Below are 20,699 nucleotides of genomic sequence, written 5' to 3' on the forward strand. Positions count from 1 at the left end.
CAGAATTAAGTTTGGCCCTCCACAACAGTCCCGTTCACTCATGTGCTCTCTTGGAAAACTAAATTGCCGGTCTCTGCACTATATCCATCAAAGGAGACGTAGTCTTCACCTCTAAATTCTGACTGCGTTAGAGAAAGAGGTTCTCAATTGAACTATGTGAAAAGTGTGACAACTGTGCATCTGTGGAAAGGGATCACTGAAGCCATGTTCTCTCCATCGGCAAGAATCATCAGAGGTGGGAACTAAACCTATCAGACAAATACTTTTGAGGATCTTTTGATTTAATTTACATTGTCAGGCAGGTCCTATTTAAGTGATTTCTTGATTGAGAACAGGTGTGGCAGTAATCAGGCCTGGATGTGGCTAGAGAAATTGAACTCTGCTTTCCAAAGATGTGATGAACCACAGTTAATTTATGTGTTAAGGTGGGGGGTAATCGCATTTTCACACAGGGCCCTGTAGGTTTGGATTTCTTTTTCCCTTAATAAAGACCTCCATTTATAAACTGCATTTTGTGATTACTTGTGTTATCTTTGTGTAATATTTACATTTATTTGGTGATCTGAAACATTTAAGTGTGACAAACATGCAGAAGAATAGGAAATCAGGAAGGGGGCAAACACTTTTTCACACAAGTTCACAAAAAACATCTCTAAGCTTGTAAAGTCGTTTACCATTTCAATCATGACATGAAGCACGAATTTTACCATTTCTTTTCCTCCTGCACAGGACGTCTTAAAGTGTGATTCTTATTTTAGATATTGCATTTTCAGCAAAGGAACCCACGTAGATAGAGAAGCCGATGGCCACTTTCCTGCGGTTGCAAACAGTTTTATTCTTTAAGAAAGCAAAGGAGCAAGTGCTTAAATCTGGGCCAGCACCATCATAGGAGAAATGAAACATTACACAGGGGTCACAGAAAGCATAGGTCTGTCAGTGACGCGCTCACGATGTACTGCAGAGGTGTCAAACTGCATTCCTCGAGGGCCGCAAACAGGTCATGTTTTCAGGATTTCCTTGTATTGCACAGGTGATAATTTAATCACCTGCACAGAATGATTCCAGCACCTTGTGCAATACAAGGAAATCCTGAAAACACGACCTGTTTGCGGCCCTCGAGGAATGCAGTTTGACACCTCTGATATACTGTGTCCTCCAGAGGAAAGGATGCCAACTGTCGCTTCTCTGGGTATTAGATGTGGATCCCCATCCTCTAGAGGTGCTTCTACTAGGGTCTTTAAAATGGGTTTTCTAAACAAGTAGACCTCTTAAAAATGTCAATGTACTGGAACGAAAAAATTAGGGTCCACATAACACAAAAAAAGTGCAAAAATTACTTGACTATAAGAATAAGAACATTTTTTTTTGCTGCAATTTCACTCCAGTCGTTCCTTGGTGCACTTTTGAGTACTCCAAAATGTTGTTGCACTTTTTGCTCCAAAAGTCGCAAAAGCAGTTCAAGACAGGCAAGAAGCCCATTTTCAATTCTGCGCCACATTTATGAATCACACGCGCTGTTTTGATGAATTTTTCACCAGAAAACGGCAATTAATACAAGACACAAAAAAACAAAACAAGGAACATGACTAACAAAACTGCAAATGATGAAACAGGGTACATATGTACAATTCAAAACCCTGGCTATTAGCGGGCAAAATAATCTGGTTTTGAACCGATTGATGGGTGCATGGACCTGGATGTAGAAATGAACATCCAGGCTTCTCAATCATCTTTTATTGTATAAAATAAAACATTTTTCCGGATTCTGATAATTTCATGCAACCCCCTTTTAGCACCATGTGCCCCTTCGTCTGTTGGAAACTGATGTAGAAGGCAGTGATCTTGATTTGCGCCACGAAAATGCAACTTTCTGCAATAGCTACGGCGCAAAAACCTTCTGAACCGCATTACAAATCTTTGTAAATGATCATCGTCCCAGTAACTTCTAAGAAAAATAAACATTTCTGTGCATTAAAACCCAAGAAAAACCGCCATAAAGAGTAAATAGGGGTCTAACGACGGTGGATCTTACCCAGCAATATTCTGTTTTTGGAGATACCAGATGCCGTTTCTTCCCCGATTAAATCTGTTAATACTTGGCACATTGAATTGACGGAATCCAGATGTTCGGGGCTATCGATGGAGATTTTATGTCTGTCGAACCAAACATTGGAGATGCCTCCGTTCATAGGCGTATAGGGTCTAGAAAACAGGAAACACGGGAGACTTCAGAAATACTGTATACAGAAAACTGGGGGCTACCATGTTCCCATCTAATACAGTGATGGTAGGTTATGCACCATCAATTTATGACCGCTGGTAATCCGAATCCTGGGACCCCAAACTAGCAGTGTATTCCTGCACAGTACGGCCTAGGTCAGCGGCTGACTGCTGCACAGCTTTGTTTGTCTGCACAGTTAGGTGGCCGGGAGCGTCACTTCGCTGAAGGGGCTGCAACACTTGTTCAGCATTGTGGCCGCTAGTGAGAACCCAGAGTTCAGACCTGAACCGATCATAAAATAATGGTGCACCCTAAAAATATACCATTACTCAATAAAAATTCAAGATTACGTTCCCACTATCAGTGTTTGCTCAGGTTTTCATGCAGCTGAATTTCCGCATGGATCCCGCACCTCAGTTCACTTGCGTTTTTATCTCTCTTTGGTATGTTAGATTAGATGTGCATAGATATAAATAGATAGATATGGGACAGATAGATATCCGTGAAACTTTGTGTCTGTAGTTTACTGTACTTGTATTAACCTAATAAAGAAAAAAATGAATGAAAAAATTGACTTATTTTTGATAACCAGCCAAGGTAAAGCAGACAGATGTAGGTTTATGTTACTAACCAGCCAAGGTAAAGCAGACAGATGTAAGTTTATGTTACTAACCAGCCAAGGTAAAGCAGACAGATGTAGGTTTATGTTACCAGGCTAGGAAGGTCAATGGTTATTGGGCCCTTCGCAGCCTAACAGTACAAGCCTGCAGCCACCACAGAGTTGCAGCATCATATTAGATGCGCCAAATCTGGCACTTTGCCCGACTCTTCCTAATTGCCCTGGTGCGATGGCAATCAGGGTAATGGTAATTGGGGTTGATGACAGGTGTGGTTTGCCAAAATCACAGCTGCCATCAAGCCCATGGGTTAGTAATGGAAAAGTGTCTATCAGACACCCCCACAAACCAGTAGTAAAAAACACACAAACAGAACACACGGCGAGACCCGGTGGCTGATGAGTGTTGTAGTCATTACCTGGCACCTGTGAATAGTGGTAACTTTACTAATATTCACAGTTGCTAGAGATTCGGGAAACGTGGACTACGATGGAACTTCGTGGGAACATTTTTGGCAATGAATTGGTGAAAGAGGGACTGTCTCTAGTGATGAGCGAGTATACTCGTTGCTCGGGTTTTCCCAAGCACGTTCGGGTGGTCTTCGAGTATTTGTTAGTGTTCAGAGATTAAGTTTTCATCGCGGCAGCTGAATGATTTACAGCTCTTAGCCAGCCTGAATACATGTGGGGATTACCTAGCAACCAGGCAACCCCCAAATGTACTCAGCCTGAATAGTAGCTGTAAATCATTCAACTGAGGCGATGAAAACTTAATCTCTGAACACTAACAAATACTCGGAGACCACGCGAGCAACGAGTATATTTGCTCATCACTAACTGTCTCTTGTGTCCATTTCTGGACTACATCATATTTGGTAGACCGGCATGGTATTTTTTTTTTTTTTTAAATTTCAATAAATTGGTGAACGAGGGATAGTACTGGAACTTTCCAGCCTGATAATATCAGCCCACAGCTATCTGCTTTACCTGTGCTGGTTATGAAAAATAAAGGGGGGACCTCATGTCGTTTTTTTAAATTATTTATTAGGTTAAACCAGGTTAAAAACACCTGCTAAACGCACGCAACGCATGTTTTTTTTTTAACTGCGGCTTTTCCGCATATAATGCGAGTTTATAGGTAAATTCGGCACAGAAGACTGAGAAAGAGAAATTGACATGCTGTGGCTTCAAAACCAGCACCAAAGGCGAGTTTACGCGGCATAGAAAAGAAGCACAGTGGGCATTGGATTTCTATTAACCCCATCCACTGTGCTTGTACTGTACAATGCAGCGTCCGGACGCAGCGAAAATACACCGCACCCAGAACGCTAATATTACTGATCCTGGGAACGTACCCAAAGGATTAATAGCACTTCAGCTGTTACCAGGTCCTGCGGCTGCATTAAACTTGCAGTGAGCGGAGCAGCAATATTGCGGCTCTGGAGCTTTCTTCTAAGGGTCTGAATCCATCTGATTTTGGCCGCACATTCGGCAAATGCTTCGGGAAAACTTATGCTATTATTTTACCTATTATTCACTGTTTGTCTATGACAAAACCACACACGTAATACAAGAATGTAAAAAAAAACAAAGGGCATACAATATCCCCGGGCGAGACGTCTTCTGACAATCAGATAAAGGATTACCGTCTTGTATACACACTTACCTTTGATATGATCCGAACCGTGAAGAGTTGAAAAAAAAAACAAAAAAACCTTTTAAGTCTGAACAGTTGTTTAAATGTTTATTTGAGCAATTGTGTCTTCACAGATGATGGAGAATTTGGCAATTTTTTTTTTCTATTTTTCTTGGGTTGCAAATAAAGGTTTTCTTAAATTTATAACCGTCACGTTAAACCGCAGGGCCGGCCGTCTGAAGCGATCTAATCTCAGAAACCATTTCATCAGATTTCAGTGTTGCTTTAACACAGACGGGGCTTTGATCAAATGGAGATTTGAGATACTGGGAAAATTAAGACGGGTGCGGCCAGGAAAAGCTGAATTAAGTGGCGGATGTGCCCCGTCCCTCAATTCAAAGTCTACGGCACTGAGCCTGCGCTGCTCTACTCAAATTTACCTGAGGGGAGATTAAACTAGAACACCCCTTTAAATCGGGTACTATTGGCTATATGGGTCGCCCAACATCCGCCCCCCCCAAAAAAAAAAGCATTCTCTCCATGTCCTATGTGTAGTATCATATCTGCTATTGGAAAACATGCAGCGGTAATAACTTTTTCCTCCTATCACACATCTGGCTCCACTGACCCCAGTGTATAACACCTGGCCCTATTGTGACAGGTGTAAAACATCTGGGCTCTTCCCCCAGTGTATAAAATGAAGTCCCCCCCAGTGTTTAACATTCAGCCCCACTGCCCCCGGTGTATAACATGCACTGTTCCCTCCCCCCCCCGGTTTATAACATTCCGCCCCATGCCTCTGAAGCATAACATCCAGTCCCTCCCAGTGTATAACATTCAGCCTCATTGCCCCCCCGTAAATACCATCCAGTCCCCCTCCCAGTGTATAACATCTGGCCCCTTGCCCCTGTTGTATAACTTTTGGCTCCTCGTCCCCCATGTATATCGTGTGGCTCCTCGCCCTTGGTATATAACATTCGTCCCCCCCGATGGCTCGGGTGAGGTCCAGATCACTCCCAGTGTGTTTGCTTTCGGTTGACGCAGAGAAGGCCTTCGACCGGGTCAGTTGCAGCTTCATGTCGTCTTCCTTGCATCAATTGGGCCTGGGCACCAAATTTATTAAGAAGATTCTCTCTCTATATAGGGGCCCTACAGCTAGGGTTAGGGTTAATGGGTTCCTGTCGTCCCCTATCCACATCAACAACGGTACACGGCAGGGGTGTCCTCTGTCCCCTCTCTTGTATGTATTGATAATCGAACATCTGGCAATAGCCATTAGAAAGAACCCCAGCATTCACCGTATTCCAGTTGGGGTAGGACAATGTAAATCGGCCTTATATGCTGGTGTCCTTCTCATGTTTATACCACAGCCTCGCATTTCCTTCCCCTCCATAGTCAAAGAATTTGAGACATTTGGCCATCTTAGTAATTTTAAAGTGAATTATTCTAAATCAGAGGCCCTTAATATAACTTTATCTAGAGATGAAGTTCAACATCTTAAAGATAATTTTCCCTTTCAATGGCAGGAAACAGCATTAAAATACTTGGGAGTAACCATCCCGACAGATCATACTAAACTATATTCTTTAAACTTCCAACCCCTTTTGGATAAGACTTTGAAAGACTTAGGTAGCTATGATAAGCGGAAGCTCTCATGGTTCGGCCGTATAAATGCGATACAAATGGATGTACTTCCTCATTTCCTGTATATTTTCCAGACAGTTCCTCTAATTCCTCCTCCTTTTTCTTTTCCAGATTCCAATCAGCCATCTCGAGATTTGTGTGGCTACTTTATATAGGCACAAAGGCTCAGAAGGCGCGGGTCTTCCGAATTTCAAATGGTATCACAGAGCAGCGCTATTGACACGCATGCTAGACTGGCAGTTCCACAGTTCAGACAAACAATGGGTGGGAATAGAACAAATTAGCTCTACAATTCCACTCCATAACCTTCCCTGGATCAGCCCTAAAAGTAGAGGTCAATTGAGTTCTGAAGATGACCTCCTTAAAGATACACTTAGAGGATGGGATCTGGAGACCCGCACAGGCTCTCTGTCCTTAGGCAGTGGACCGCTTACGCCTCTCTTCTCTAATCCGGAGTTTCCCCCGGGGGTGGAGAGGGATCGTTTTCTTGGGTGGGAGAGAGGGGACAATACCAGATGCTTCATGTCCTCAAGGGTTCGGCCATGGCGGCTTTCGAATCAGTACAGCCGTTAGAGGGAGGGGGTCCTTCTGATTGGTTGGAATACCTCCAACTAAAATCCTTCCTCTCGTCTCCAGAGGGCGCAGGCTTACACTCCTCCCTTCCTACGCCGTTTGAAAAGCTTTTCCTGTTGGGGTCGCCGCCTGCGCATGCTGTCTCCTTAACCCCTTCCCGACCTTTGACGCATACGCTGCGTCATGAAAGTCGGTGCCATTCCGACCCATGACGCAGCATATGCGTCATGGAATGATCGCGTCCCTGCAGATCGGGTGAAAGGGTTAACTCCCATTTCACCCGATCTGCAGGGACAGGGGGAGTGGTAGTTTAGCCCAGGGGGGGTGGCTTCACCCCCTCGTGGCTACGATCGCTCTGACTGGCTGTTGAAAGTGAAACTGCCAATCAGAGCGATTTGTAATATTTCACCTAAAAAAATGGTGAAATATTACAATCCAGCCATGGCCGATGCTGCAATATCATCGGCCATGGCTGGACACACTAATGTGCACCCACCCCACTCCTCCGATCGCCCCCCCAGCCCCCCGATCTGTGGTCCGCTCTCCTCGGTCCTGTGCTCCGCTCCCCCGTCCTCCTGCCCGCTCCCCCCGTGCTCCAATCACACCCCCCGTGCTCTAATCAAACCCCCCCGCACTCCGATCACCCCCCCCGCACAGCGATCACCCCCCCCGCACAGCGATCCCCCCCCCGTGCTCCGATCCGCCTGCCCGCACAGCGTTCCCCCAGTCCGTGCTCCAATCCACCCCCCCCCGTGTTCCGATCCACCCCCCCGTGCTCCGACGCCCCCCCCGTGGTCCCCCCCCACCCTATCATACTTACCGATCCAGCCGGGGTCCCGTCCGTCTTCTGCCTGGGCGCCGTCATCTTCCAAAATGGCGGGCGCATGTGCAGTGCGCCCGCCGAATCTGCCGGCCGGCAGATTCGTTCCAGAGTGAATTTTGATCACTGAGATATAATCTATCTCAGTGATCAAAATAAAAAAAAAAGTAAATGACCCCCCCTCCCCTTTGTCACCCCCATAGGTAGGGACAATAAATTTTTTTTTTTTTTTTTTTCCACTAAGGTTGGGGTAAGAACTAGGGTTAGGGTTAGGGGTAGGGTTAGGGGTAGGGTTAGGGGTAGGGTTAGGGTTAGGGGTAGGGTTAGGGGTAGGGTTAGGGCTAGGGGTAGGGTTAGGGGTAGGGTTAGGGTTTCGGTATGTGCACACGTATTCTGGTCCTCTGCGGATTTTTCCGCTGCGGATTTGATAAATCCGCAGTGCTAAACCGCTGCGGATTTATGGCGGATTTACCATGTTTTTTCTGCGCATTTCAATGCGGTTTTACAACTGCGATTTTCTATTTGAGCAGTTGTAAAACCGCTGCGGAATCCGCAGAAAGAAGCGACATGCTGCGGAATGTAAACCGCTGCGTTTCCGTGCAGTTTTTCTGCAGCATGTGTACAGCGATTTTTGTTTCCCGTAGGTTTGCATTGAACTGTAAACTCATGGGAAAATGCTGCGGATCCGCAGCGTTTTCCGCAGCGTGTGCACATACCTTTAGAATTAGGCTATGTGCACACGGTGCGGATTTGGCTGCGGATTGGCCGCTGCAGATTCGCCACTGCGGATTCGCAGCAGTGTTCCATCAGGTTTACAGTACCATGTAAACATATGGAAAACCAAATCCGCTGTGCCCATGTTGCGGAAAATACCGCGCAGAAACGCTGCGTTGTATTTCCCGCAGCATGTCAATTCTTTGTGCGGATTCCGCAGCGTTTTACACCTGTTCCTCAATAGGAATCCGCAGGTGAAATCCGGACAAAAAACACTGGAAATCCGCGGTAAATCCGCAGGTAAAACGCAGTGCCTTTTACCCGCGGATTTTTCAAAAATGGTGCGGAAATATCTCACACGAATCCACAACGGGGGCACATAGCCTTAGGGCTAGGGTTGGGTTGGAATTAGGGTTGTGGTTAGGGTTAGGGGTGTGTTGGGGTTACGGGTGTGTTGGGGTTAGGGTTGTGATTAGGGTTATGGCTACAGTTGGGATAAGGGTTAGGGGTGTGTTGGAGTTAGAATTGAGGGGTTTCCACTGTTTAGGCACATCAGGGGTCTCCAAACGCAACATGGCGCCACCATTGATTCCAGCCAATCTTGAATTCAAAAAGTCAAATGGTGCTCCCTCACTTCCGAGCCCCGACGTGTGCCCAAACAGTGGTTCACCCCCACATATGGGGTACCAGCATACTCAGGACAAACTGCGCAACAATTACTGGGGTCCAATTTCTACTGTTACCCTTGAGAAAATAAAAAATTGCTTGCTAAAACATCATTTTTGAGGAAAGAAAAATGATTTTTTATTTTCACGGCTCTGCGTTGTAAACGTCTGTGAAGCACTTGGGGGTTCAAAGTGCTCACCACATATCTAGATAAGTTCCTTGGGGGGTCTAGTTTCCAAAATGGGGTCACTTGTGTGGGGTTTCTACTGTTTAGGCACACCAGGGGCTCTGCAAACGCAACGTGATGCCCGCAGACCATTCCATCAAAGTCTGCATTTCAAAAGTCACTACTTCCCTTCTGAGCCCCGACGTGTGCCCAAACAGTGGTTTACCCCCACATATGGGGTATCAGCGTACTCAGGAGAAACTGGACAACAACTTTTGGGGTCCAATTTCTCCTGTAACCCTTAGGAAAATAAAAAATTCTGGGCTAAAAAATTATTTTTGAGGAAAGAAAACGTATTTATTATTTTCACGGCTCTGTGTTATAAACGTCTGTAAAGCACTTGGGGGTTGAAAGTGCTCACCACATATCTAGATAAGTTCCTTTCGGGGTCTAGTTTCCAAAATGGGGTCACTTGTGGGGGGTTTCTACTGTTTAGCAACATCAGGGGCTCTGCAAACGCAACGTGACGCCCGAAGAGCATTCCATCAAAGTCTGCATTTCATAACGTCACTTCTTCACTTCCGAGCCCCAACATGTGCCTAAACAGTGGTTTACCCCCACATATTGGGTATCAGCGTACTCAGGAGAAACTGGACAACAACTTTTGGGGTCAAATTTCTCCTGTTACCCTTGGGAAAATAAAAAATTGCGGGCTAAAAAATCATTTTTGAGAAAAGATTTTTTTTTTTTTCATGGCTCTGCGTTATAAACTTCTGTGAAGCACTTGAGGGTTAAAAGTGCTCACCACACATCTAGATTAGTTCCTTTGGGGGTCTAGTTTCCAAAATGGGGTCATTTGTGGGGGATCTCTAATGTTTAGGCACACAGGGGCTCTCCAAACGCGACATGGTGTCCGCTAATGATTGGAGCTAATTTTCCATTTAAAAAGCCAAATGGCGTGCCTTCCCTTCTGAGCCCTCCCGTGCGCCCAAACAGTGGTTTACCCCCACATATGGGGTATCAGCATACTCAGGACAAACTGGACAACAACATTTGTGGTCCAATTTCTCCTATTACCATTGGCAAAATAGGAAATTCCAGGCTAAAAAATCATTTTTGAGAAAAGAAAAATTATTTTTTATTTTCATGGCCCTGCATTATAAACTTCTGTGAAGCACTTGGGGGTTTAAAGTGCTCAGTATGCATCTAGATAAGTTCCTTGGGGGGTCTAGTTTCCAAAATGGGGTCACTTGTGGGGGAGCTCCATTGCATAGGCACACAGGGGCTCTCCAAACGCGACATGGTGTCCGCTAACAATTGGAGCTAATTTTCCATTCAAAAAGTCAAATGGCGCGCCTGCCGTGTGCCCAAACAGTGGTTTACCCCCACATATGAGGTATCGGCGTACTCGGGAGAAATTGCTCAACAAATTTTAGGATCCATTTTATCCTATTGCCCATGTGAAAATGAAAAAATTGAGGCGAAAAGAAATTTTTTGTGAAAAAAAAAGCACTTTTTCATTTTTACGGAACAATTTGTGAAGCACCTGAGGGTTTAAAGTGCTCACTAGGCATCTAGATAAGTTCCTTGGGGGGTCCAGTTTCCAAAATGGGGTCACTTGTGGGGGAGCTCCAATGTTTAAGCACACAGGGTCTCTCCAAACGCGACATGGTGTCCGCTAACGATGGAGATAATTTTTCATTCAAAAAGTCAAATGGCGCTCCTTCCCTTCCGAGCCTTACCATGTGCCCAAACAGTGGTTTACCCCCACATGTGAGGTATCGGTGTGCTCAGGAGAAATTGCCAAACAAATTTTAGGATCCATTTTATCCTGTTGTCCATGTGAAAATGAAAAAATTGAGGCTAAAAGAATTTTTTTTGTGAAAAAATAGTACTTTTTCATTTTTACGGATCAATTTGTGAAGCAGCTGGGGGTTTAAAGCGCTCACTATGCATCTAGATAAGTTCCTTGGGGCGTCTAGTTTCCAAAATGGGGTCACTTGTGGGGGAGCTCCAATTTTTAGGCACACGGGGGCTCTCCAAACTTGACATGGTGTCCGCTAAAGAGTGCAGCCAATTTTTCATTCAAAAAGTCAAATGGCGCTCCTTCCCTTCCAAGCCCTGCCGTGTGCCCAAACAGTGGTTTACCCCCACATATGAGGTATCAGCGTACTCAGGACAAATTGGACAACAACTTTCGTGGTTCAGTTTCTCCTTTTACCATTGGGAAAATACAAAAATTGTTGCTGAAAAATCATTTTTGTGACTAAAAAGTTAAATGTTCATTTTTTCCTTCCATGTTGCTTCTGCTGCTGTGAAGCACCTGAAGGGTTAATAAACTTCTTGAATGTGGTTTTGAGCACCTTGAGGGGTGCATTTTTTAGAATGGTGTCACTTTTGGGTATTTTCAGCCATATAGACCTCTCAAACTGACTTCAAATGTGAGGTGGTCCCTAAAAAAAATGGTTTTGTAAATTTCGTTGTAAAAATGAGAAATCGCTGGTCAAATTTTAACCCTTATAACTTCCTAGCAAAAAAAAATTTTGTTTCCAAAATTGTGCTGATGTAAAGTAAACATGTGGGAAATGTTATTTATTAACTATTTTGTGTCACATACCTCTCTGGTTTAACAGAATAAAAATTCAAAATGTGAAAATTGCGAAATTTTCAAAATTTTCGCCAAATTTCCGTTTTTATCACAAATAAACACAGAATTTATTGACCTAAATTTACCACTAACATGAAGCCCAATATGTCACGAAAAAACAATCTCAGAACCGCTAGGATCCATTGAAGCGTTCCTGAGTTATTACCTCATAAAGGGACACTGGTCAGAATTGCAAAAAACGGCAAGGTCTTTAAGGTCAAAATAGGCTGGGTCATGAAGGGGTTAATATATGCTCTTTTGAACCAAAATACCAAAGACGAGTTCCCCAAGTATGTGGAGAGGTGGAGGGGTGAGTTGGGAGTTGCTATATCGGAGGCAGAGTGGAGGAAGGTGTTCATATATTCACATAAATTCTCTTTTGCCTTTGCCGCACAGGAAAAGAATTACAAAATTCTCACCAGTTGGTATCGCTATCCTGATGTCTTACACGCCGCTTTTCCCTCCGTCTCCGATAAGTGCTGGCGTTGTGGAGTAGAGAGAGGTACCATGCTACACATTTGGTAGGGATGTAAGCATATTAAGCCATTTTGGGATTCTGTCTTTTCCGCTTATCAAGCCATTAGCGGTCATTTGGTGACCAACTCCCCCCAGGTGGCATTATTATCTATCCTCCCGGGCTCATTTCGCTTCCAGAAAAAGGGGCTCCTAAGATTCTGTCCCGAGACATTGGAAATCCTCCCAATCTCCTAATGTGTCTGAATGGGTCAAGGAGATGACCAGCCTTCAAAGTATGGAGGAATTGTCCACTGAGATTAACGGTTCAATGGAGAAATATCTGCAGGTCTGGAGTCCTTGGATTTTGTATATGGACTCTCAGGACTTTCAATCCCTCTTTTCTAAGCCATAAGGAAGATAGATTGAACAATACGGGTTAGACGGACGTCATTATAGGGGTGCAAGTTGCCCCCTTCTATATCAGACTCCATGGTTCCTCACCCTCCCCCCTTTTTTTCATCCTCTCTCCTCCCCCATATTCCTCTTCTTAGTCTCATTCTTTCCGTTCGTGTTTATACCATTATTACTTGGAGTGACCTAGCTCCTCTTGTTTGGGTCGCTCTCTTTCAGAGGATACCTCATATGTATCACCAAAGGTCATACACTCTCCCTGGATAGGGGATTCCTACATCCGCCATGGATTTTTTTTGTTCAGATCTTGTTGGACTTGATTGAAAATGATTTTGACCTGAAAGCTATACTATTTCGGGACTTGTTGGTTACAGGTCTTGATATACAGTTGTATATGAGATTTCTTTTTGTACTCAATATTTTTTATGTTTGTTCCTAGCTTGTTTTGAAGTTCTTTTCAATAAAAACCAGATTAAACATAACATTCGTCCCCTTGCCCCTGGTGTGTAACGTCCGGCTCCTTGCCCTTGGTGTATAACATTCAGCCCTATTGCCCTCCCCCCCGTAAATACCAACCAGTCCCCCTCCCAGTGTATAACATCTGGCCCCTTGCCCCTGGTGTATAACATATGGGTCCTCGTCCTCCATGTATATCGTCTGGCTCCTTGCCCTTGGTGTATAACATTCAGCCCTATTGCCCTCCCCCCCGTAAATACCAACCAGTCCCCCTCCCAGTGTATAACATCTGGCCCCTTGCCCCTGGTGTATAACATATGGGTCCTCGTCCTCTATGTATATCGTCTGGCTCCTTGCCCTTGGTGTATAACATTCAGCCCCATTGCCCCCCCCCCCCCGTAAATAGCATCCAGTCCCCCTCCCAGTGTATAACATCTGGCCCATTGTCCCTGGTGTATAACGTTTGGCTCCTCGCCCTTGGTATATAACATCTGTCCCCTAGCCCCTGGTGTGTAATGTCTGGCTCCTCGCCCTTGGTGTATAACATCCAGCCCGTTTTCCTCAGGGTAAAACAATCAGCCCCTCGCCCCCCGGTGTATAACCTCCAATCCACCGCCATGTCACTTCAACCCACCGCCATGTCACTTCAACCCACCGCCATGTCACTTCAACCCACCGCCATGTCATCTGTCTTTACTAACATGTGGCAGAATGGCCGGTGGTGTAGAGCTCAGATACTAGTCCTGTAATAGGAGACACCGATGTAACAAGACCGTCCATGACATTTCTTCCCCCCTAGTAGTAGTAGAGCAATAGGCGGCTTTTCCTGAGCTGCTGGCGATATCCCATAAATGGTTTAGAGAGATCAATAGGATAAAAACAATTTTATCTCATGGTGTAAATCTACGCGTTTCGACGTTATCTAACCTCTTCTTCAGGACACACCCACAATGAAGATACAATGACATTTCTTCCTCCAAACCTTCTCCAATCACCTGTGAGTGACATTACTGAGAAGTGGAAGGAACAGCAGCAACTTTATCCAAGAATATTATATGGGAAAATCTCATGAACTGACTCAATACAGACAACTGTGTCAGGCGACTTGTATTTTCAGCCACGGCTTCATACATTGGCTTTGTTTTATCATGGTACCAAACTGTAGCAGCCAGCGCGCGTCGCCATCTGCTTCCCATCAGTACGTATGTGGGAAACCTCACATGGCAGATAAAGGACGGCTATTGTTCACTCAGCGAAGGAAAGGGTTAACACTACCCCCACTCTACTGACAGGGGGCTGGATTATATATTATATACAGTACATGTGGTATGTGTATGAATTTCTCATTATTACCTAAAAAAAAATCATGGTATCACAGGAGAAAAGATGGATTTGTGTATTCTGGAAATAAGTAGTGATACTCAATGTCAAGCTGCAGCTGCAAAAGGAGGTATAAAAAAAAGATACAAACCCATGACGCAGGGTAATATTTTCCCAAAGTAAGAGTACATCTTAAATATGGCAGACAGATGGGTAAATATAAAAACAAAGGTACAGGTGCTTCTCACATAATTAGAATATCATCAAAAAAGTTAATTTATTTCAGTTCTTCAATACAAAAAGTGAAACTCATATATTATATAGAGTCATTACACACAGACAGATCTATTTCACGTGTTTATTTCTGTTAATGTTGATCATTATGGCTTATAGCCAATGAAAAACCAAAAGTCATTATCTCAGTAAATTAGAATACTTTATAACACCAGCTTGAAAAATTATTTTAAAATCTGAAATGTTGTCCTACTGAAATGTATGTTCAGTAACTGCACTCAGTACTTGGTCGAGGCTCCTTTGGCATCAATTACTGCATCAATGCGGCGTGGCATGGAGGCGATCAGCCTGTGGCACTGCTGAGGGGTTATGGAAGCCCAGGTTGCTTTGATAGCAGCCTTCAGCTCTTCTGCATTGTTGGGTCTGGTGTCTCTCATCTTCCTCTTGACAATATCCCACAGATTCTCTATGGGGTTAAGGTCAGGCGAGTTTGCTGCCAATCAAGCACAATGATACTGTTGTTTGTAAACCAGGTATTGGTACTTTTGGCAGTGTGGACAGGTGCCAAGTCCTGCTGGATAATGACATTTCCATCTCCAAAAAGACTGTCGGCAGAGGGAAGCATGAAGTGCTCTAAAATTACTTGGCAAACGGCTGTGCTGACTTTGGTCTTGACCTACACCAGCAGATGACATGGCTCCCCAAACCATCACTGATTGTGGAAACTTCACACTAGATCTCCAGCAGCTTGGATTGTGGCCTCTCCACTCTTCCTCCAGACTCTGGGACCTTGATTTCCAAATTAAATGCAAAATTTACTTTCATCTGAAAACAACACCTTGGACCACTGACAACAGTCCAGTTCTTTTTCTCCTTGGCCCAGATAAGACGCTTCTGGCGTTGTCTATTGGTCATGAGTGGCTGACACAAGGAATGTGACACTTGAAGCCCATGTCCTGGATACGTCTGTGTGTGGTGAAGCAATGTCTTCAGCAGCAGTCCACTCCTTGTGACTCTCCACCACATTTTTGAATGGCCTTTTCTTAACAATCCTTTCAAGGCTGCAGTTATCCCGGTTGCTTGTGCACCTTTTTCTACCACACTTTTTCATTCCACTCAACTCTCCATTAATCTGCTTGGATACAGCACTCTGTGAACAGCCAGCTTCTATAGCTATGCTCTTTTGGGGCTTCCCCTCCTTGTGGAGTGCGTCAGTGACTGCCTTCTGGACATCTGTCAGGTCAGCAGTCTTCCCCATGATTGTGGAGCTACTGAAATAGACTAAGGGACTTTTCTTCACTTAGGAAGACTTTGCAGGTGTTTTTTGTTAAATATTCTAATTTACTGAGATAATGACTTTTGGGTTTTCATTGGCTGTAAGCCGTAATCATCAACATTAACAGAAATAAACACTTGAAATAGATCACTCTGTAATATGACTCTATATGAGTTTCACTTTTTGTATTGAAGAACTGAAATAAATTAACGCTTTGATGATATTCTAATTTTGTGAGAAGCACCTGTACACGACAGCTATAGAGATTGTTCAAAGGACAGTGATACAGAAAAGGAAATGAAGCGATGCGTCCAAACGTGTAATATATAAAAAGGTATAAGTTTATTACATGATTAGAGAAAGAATATTAGTACATGTTAACAATATAATATATATAAATTACTAATAGAGACAATACAGAAGTAGGACCAGGTAGAGAGCAGCATGTACGCTCACATCATATCACATGGGCATTTTAACCATGGTAATAAAGTGCATAGAGACAATAGAATATAGTGGGGAAGATATAAGTATTATGTAGTAGGCCTCTGCCTGAAATCAGATCAAGGTTGATATATTGAGACCCCACCATGTCCCTGCAGGTTCTCACCCATATTGTGAAGTGAGAGATGACACACCGCTAGCCCCAACGCGCGTTTTACGCCTGCTACTAATTCAGTTCCGATTGCTGACCAATTTTCAAGATCAAAATAAGCGGACTCTTTTTCTCAGATGGAGAGAAAACGGTTGTGTTCACTTACCCTTACCGACAGCAGCAAGACAGTCCTTGATCAGCCTGATCTGTGGGGGAATCAGTGTTTAATTTCCCTACAGCACCACCACAGGTGAAATGGAGTATTACACCATTCCCAATAAAATTAGAGGGCAGTTAATATCAAACACAGAAGCGTCAGAGACCCACTTTCTACTCCTTCTAGTAAATATGGATCCAGAAAGAGTGAATTCCCAAATAGGGTATCTAACAATGAATTCTCATCAGACAACCACTTCAAAAACAATGTTCTAAGTGCATACCTTGCAAAAACCATTCGTGCACAAGTTGGAGTCAAGCTTTGCAGTAGCCACTAGATGGTATTGCTGATTTACAGAATGAAACTTGTGATTCCAGCTCCGGAGCCGCGTTTACTGCTTTATTACATTTCTTTCATCGCTCTATGAGGTCAAGTGATTTCTTGTCGCTGCTGCACGAGAAAATCTAATTAAACCCCAACATTTAGAACTTAAAAATAATTAGAAAAAAAAAGTATATAAAAGTGAAGTAATAGCCAGGGATCATCAATAAAGCTATATCCAGCCGGTCAAAAACATTCTGCAAATCAGGAAAAACGGGACGACGGGTACGAGCGCTGTCCAATTTGCGACACTCATCAAAAAGCAGCAAAAGAATGAAAAAGAGATTTGTGTACGGGCCAAGAGCGACGTATAATGCCAAAAATTCCTCTACAGAACCGCAATTGTAAACTAAGAACGAGGGATGTAGGGGCCACGTACGACCACGAGCACAGTCCAGGCGGCTCCTGGAAAAGTCGGAGGTGGTCAGTATTAATCCAGGTCCTGGATGTAGAGCAGAGTCACAACTAGAGTGTATACGTACAGATGTAGCAGAGCTGAATATCCAATTTACAGGTATATTCACAGGAGAGAATTTGGACAGGACAACCCCTCTAACTCTTTAAATAGACCTCCAGAGACCACAGAAGATATCTGCAGAACGGGGCATCTTTAATAAGTTAGCTGCATTAGTAAGTTGTATAATGTGCTAATTTAGCCATATTTAAAACAAAAAGTGGTAAATCCATAGAATATATAATCACTATACAATCGGTGGGGGTCCGACATCCAGAACCAACCAATCAGCTGTAATCAGGTCCTGATGTGACCAGCGAGAACACCACAGCGCCGTACACTGTGTAGTGGCTGTTTTTGGGTACTGCAGGCCAGCTCCTGTTGACTTCACTAGGAGATGAGCCGCAGTACCCGAGAACGGCCATTACGCTGAGTAAGGAGCTGTGGTATTTAGTTCCAGAAGAGGCAGGAGCTGCCAACAGCTGATCGATGGGTACCTGGTGGTGAAATCCCACCGATCTGATACTGATGACTGATCCTTAGAAGAGGGAACCAATAGCGAAGTCCTGAACGACCCCTTAAAGAGGATTTGTCACTAAATAAGAAGTGTCCGGTATTGGCTCGTATTTTATTTCTGTTGCTCATCTGAATATTCTTTTTCAATTTTCTGGTTTTTTTTTTTCTTAAATCCGTCATCAGATTCCAGACTTTGCATTTACTGCTACTAGAGATGAGCGGATCGATTCGCGGGACTCCCGTCCAGCATCCAGGTTAGTCGTACATGGCAACTAGACATGGGGCCCGTGAATCTATTCCTCTTCGGCACCCCCGGTGCGGCATTTGATCTGTTAGGGCTGGTGCGACATCATCTGTGGGTAGCACAGACAATGTAGTGCCAGCCCTGGCTAATCAAAAGCCGCACCTGATGGTAAGAGATCCACAGGCCTCCCATCTACCCACCAGGTACCACTAACCCATACACTGAACCAGAATCCCTCAAATCGATCTTCTCATCTCTGTTACCTTTTATGGTCTTAACCAGGAGGCGTGGCTCATAGCTTAATTATGCGCTGCAGCCTAAAGACACGCCCCAGAGGATCCTGTGAGCCACGCCCCCGCCCCTTGAAAAAGACCATAAAAATCTGCAGTAGGCCCATATCTCTGGATCTGTATGGAGGATTTTTAAAAAAAGAAACAAACCTTTTTATGTCATGACGCTTTCTCTTTAAAAACAATTTTCTGGACAGTATCTTTAATTACTTTTCTATTGGCCTCAGTTTGAGTTTAGTAGTACTGAATCTGCATCTTTTTTTTTAATGCCTTCACAAGACCCAAAAATCACCCTTTAAAAAAAAAAACATACACAAAAGCACTAACTTGACTCTCCGATGGATTTCGAGTCCAAATTTTCTTTTTTTTTAATCATGTGCTTGAGCGATAGGTTTGGGAGTGGCAGCATGGCTTCCTGACTCCATGGCGAGCTCTTTATAGTAAGTGCTTGCTGGTAATTGCCTCTAGGAATTTGGCATTGGGAATGTTTGTGAGTTACAGGAGGGTTTTGGCCGACTCTTCTCACTTTTTATGGCCTTTCTGACTTCTTACCAGTAATAAAAGACAGAGGGGGGAAACCCATGGCCAAAATCCAACTTACACTGCCTCTGCCCATTGACCCTCTGGGGACACCAGCAGATAATACCAGCAGACGCCACTGCCGGGAGGACACCCATGTAATGCTTTGTGCTTCCTCATTTATGGGAACTAAGTCCGTGAATCACCCACAGTGTGATCCAAGCCTGAACGGTAACACATCAGCCCGAGAATAAGAGAATAGGATCTCCGGATTCCAATACGTGATTCATCTTTTAGACATTTTCCTGGAATGAATGGGAAAACTTATAGAATGTTGAGGAACGTGCGGGACAAAGCTCCGGCCATAAAAAAAAAAGAAAAAGAACTACAAGTGGCCACATAAAAAAACAAGCCCTCACCTGGATCCATCAACGGAGAAGTAAAACAAGGTTTCAGAAAAAGACGACAACCAAAATTCTTTATCTTCACAAAGTTTTGAATTTAACAACTAAAATAAAAAAGAAAAATCCCTCACATAACGTAGTGATCTGGAAAATCCCCAAATCTGGATGCCATAAATTCCGGGTATTGTAGTACAGCTCATTTCCATTGGGGCTGAGATGCAAGACATCAATCCTCAAGAATCCTCGAGAATCTTCTGCATTGTGTGACGTTCCTCTGGTATTTCTCCTAGAAATTTATGGATTAATTAAAAACTCTCGTATCGAAGAGACATTGTTGGACATTAGCTGTACTGATTGGACGTATTTCAGTTACCACTCGGCCGGTAACAACCAATTCATAAATTTCTAGGAGGAAAAACAAAGGAACGGCAGAACACTGAATTCTAAGAAAATATTATTAAGTATTTATTAAAACTTGTCAGGAGAGGCGGCGAGTCCTCTATAAATCCTGGACATCTCTTTAAAATCGACAATGAAAAAAAGAAATAAACCTTACCGGGCCGGAGCTGTCGGGAATATGACTTTTATATGGCTAAATGCTAAATCCTTCTTCAAGACTTCCCGTAGCCATGATTTAATTCCTGGTCCTGTGTCACCTACAGAAGACAGGAATATTCATCAGTTCCAACCTTTGGTACAGCGTCCCTAGATTGCCAACATGAATGTCCCGTCGGAATGGAGTAGCGGCCATACACCGGCGCCACTTCTCTATGGGACTGTCAAAGGTAGCCAAGAATGGCACTCAACTTTCTCCAGAAGATGATCAATGGAGCGCTCCCGAAAGTCGATCCAACCCCAAACCGCAAGTTTCCCTATCCTTTGGATAGGTTCTAACTTGTAATGAAGGGGGGAAACCCTTTAACTTGAGGGACATGTGGACAATACTGACAAAATAAGTTATACTAATAGTAGGGTCACACGACAGGTTTCTCCACATCCGACAATAAAGAGCCGGTTATTCTGATCAGACTTTGGTCCGAGGATAAAATCATATTAATGCGGGTACGAGTGCTATTCGTCAAAACCACAGTTGAGTGCATGAGCCCTAAGGTTGGGGGTAGAGATGAGTGAATTTCTCTAAATTTGTCCTGGGCACATTCACTCAATTTCGTTTGGCAGATTCAATTACAAGTTCCCCCGATTGCCGCTTATTATGTTGAGATCTTTCCACACCCCAAAGCATAATAAATTGGAGGGGAGCGCTCCAATCTTCAGTTCCTCCT

At 44.0% G+C, this 20,699-nt stretch overlaps 1 protein-coding gene across 1 annotated transcript in view; it reads right to left on the minus strand.

The window, feature by feature from the left end:
• Positions 1–20,699, minus strand: part of LYPLAL1 (lysophospholipase like 1) — a 44,242-nt gene that overhangs the window by 14,015 nt on the left and 9,528 nt on the right. The window contains exons 2-3 of the mRNA XM_069768484.1: positions 19,973–20,072; positions 2,033–2,202 (exon numbers count right to left, since the gene is read on the minus strand). Of these exons, the coding sequence (XP_069624585.1) occupies positions 2,033–2,202; positions 19,973–20,072 (270 nt within the window). The remainder of the gene's footprint in view (positions 1–2,032; positions 2,203–19,972; positions 20,073–20,699) is intronic.

Source organism: Ranitomeya imitator, chromosome 5 (genome assembly GCF_032444005.1).
Source record: "Ranitomeya imitator isolate aRanImi1 chromosome 5, aRanImi1.pri, whole genome shotgun sequence".
In the NCBI taxonomy this organism is placed as follows: Eukaryota; Metazoa; Chordata; class Amphibia; order Anura; family Dendrobatidae; genus Ranitomeya; species Ranitomeya imitator.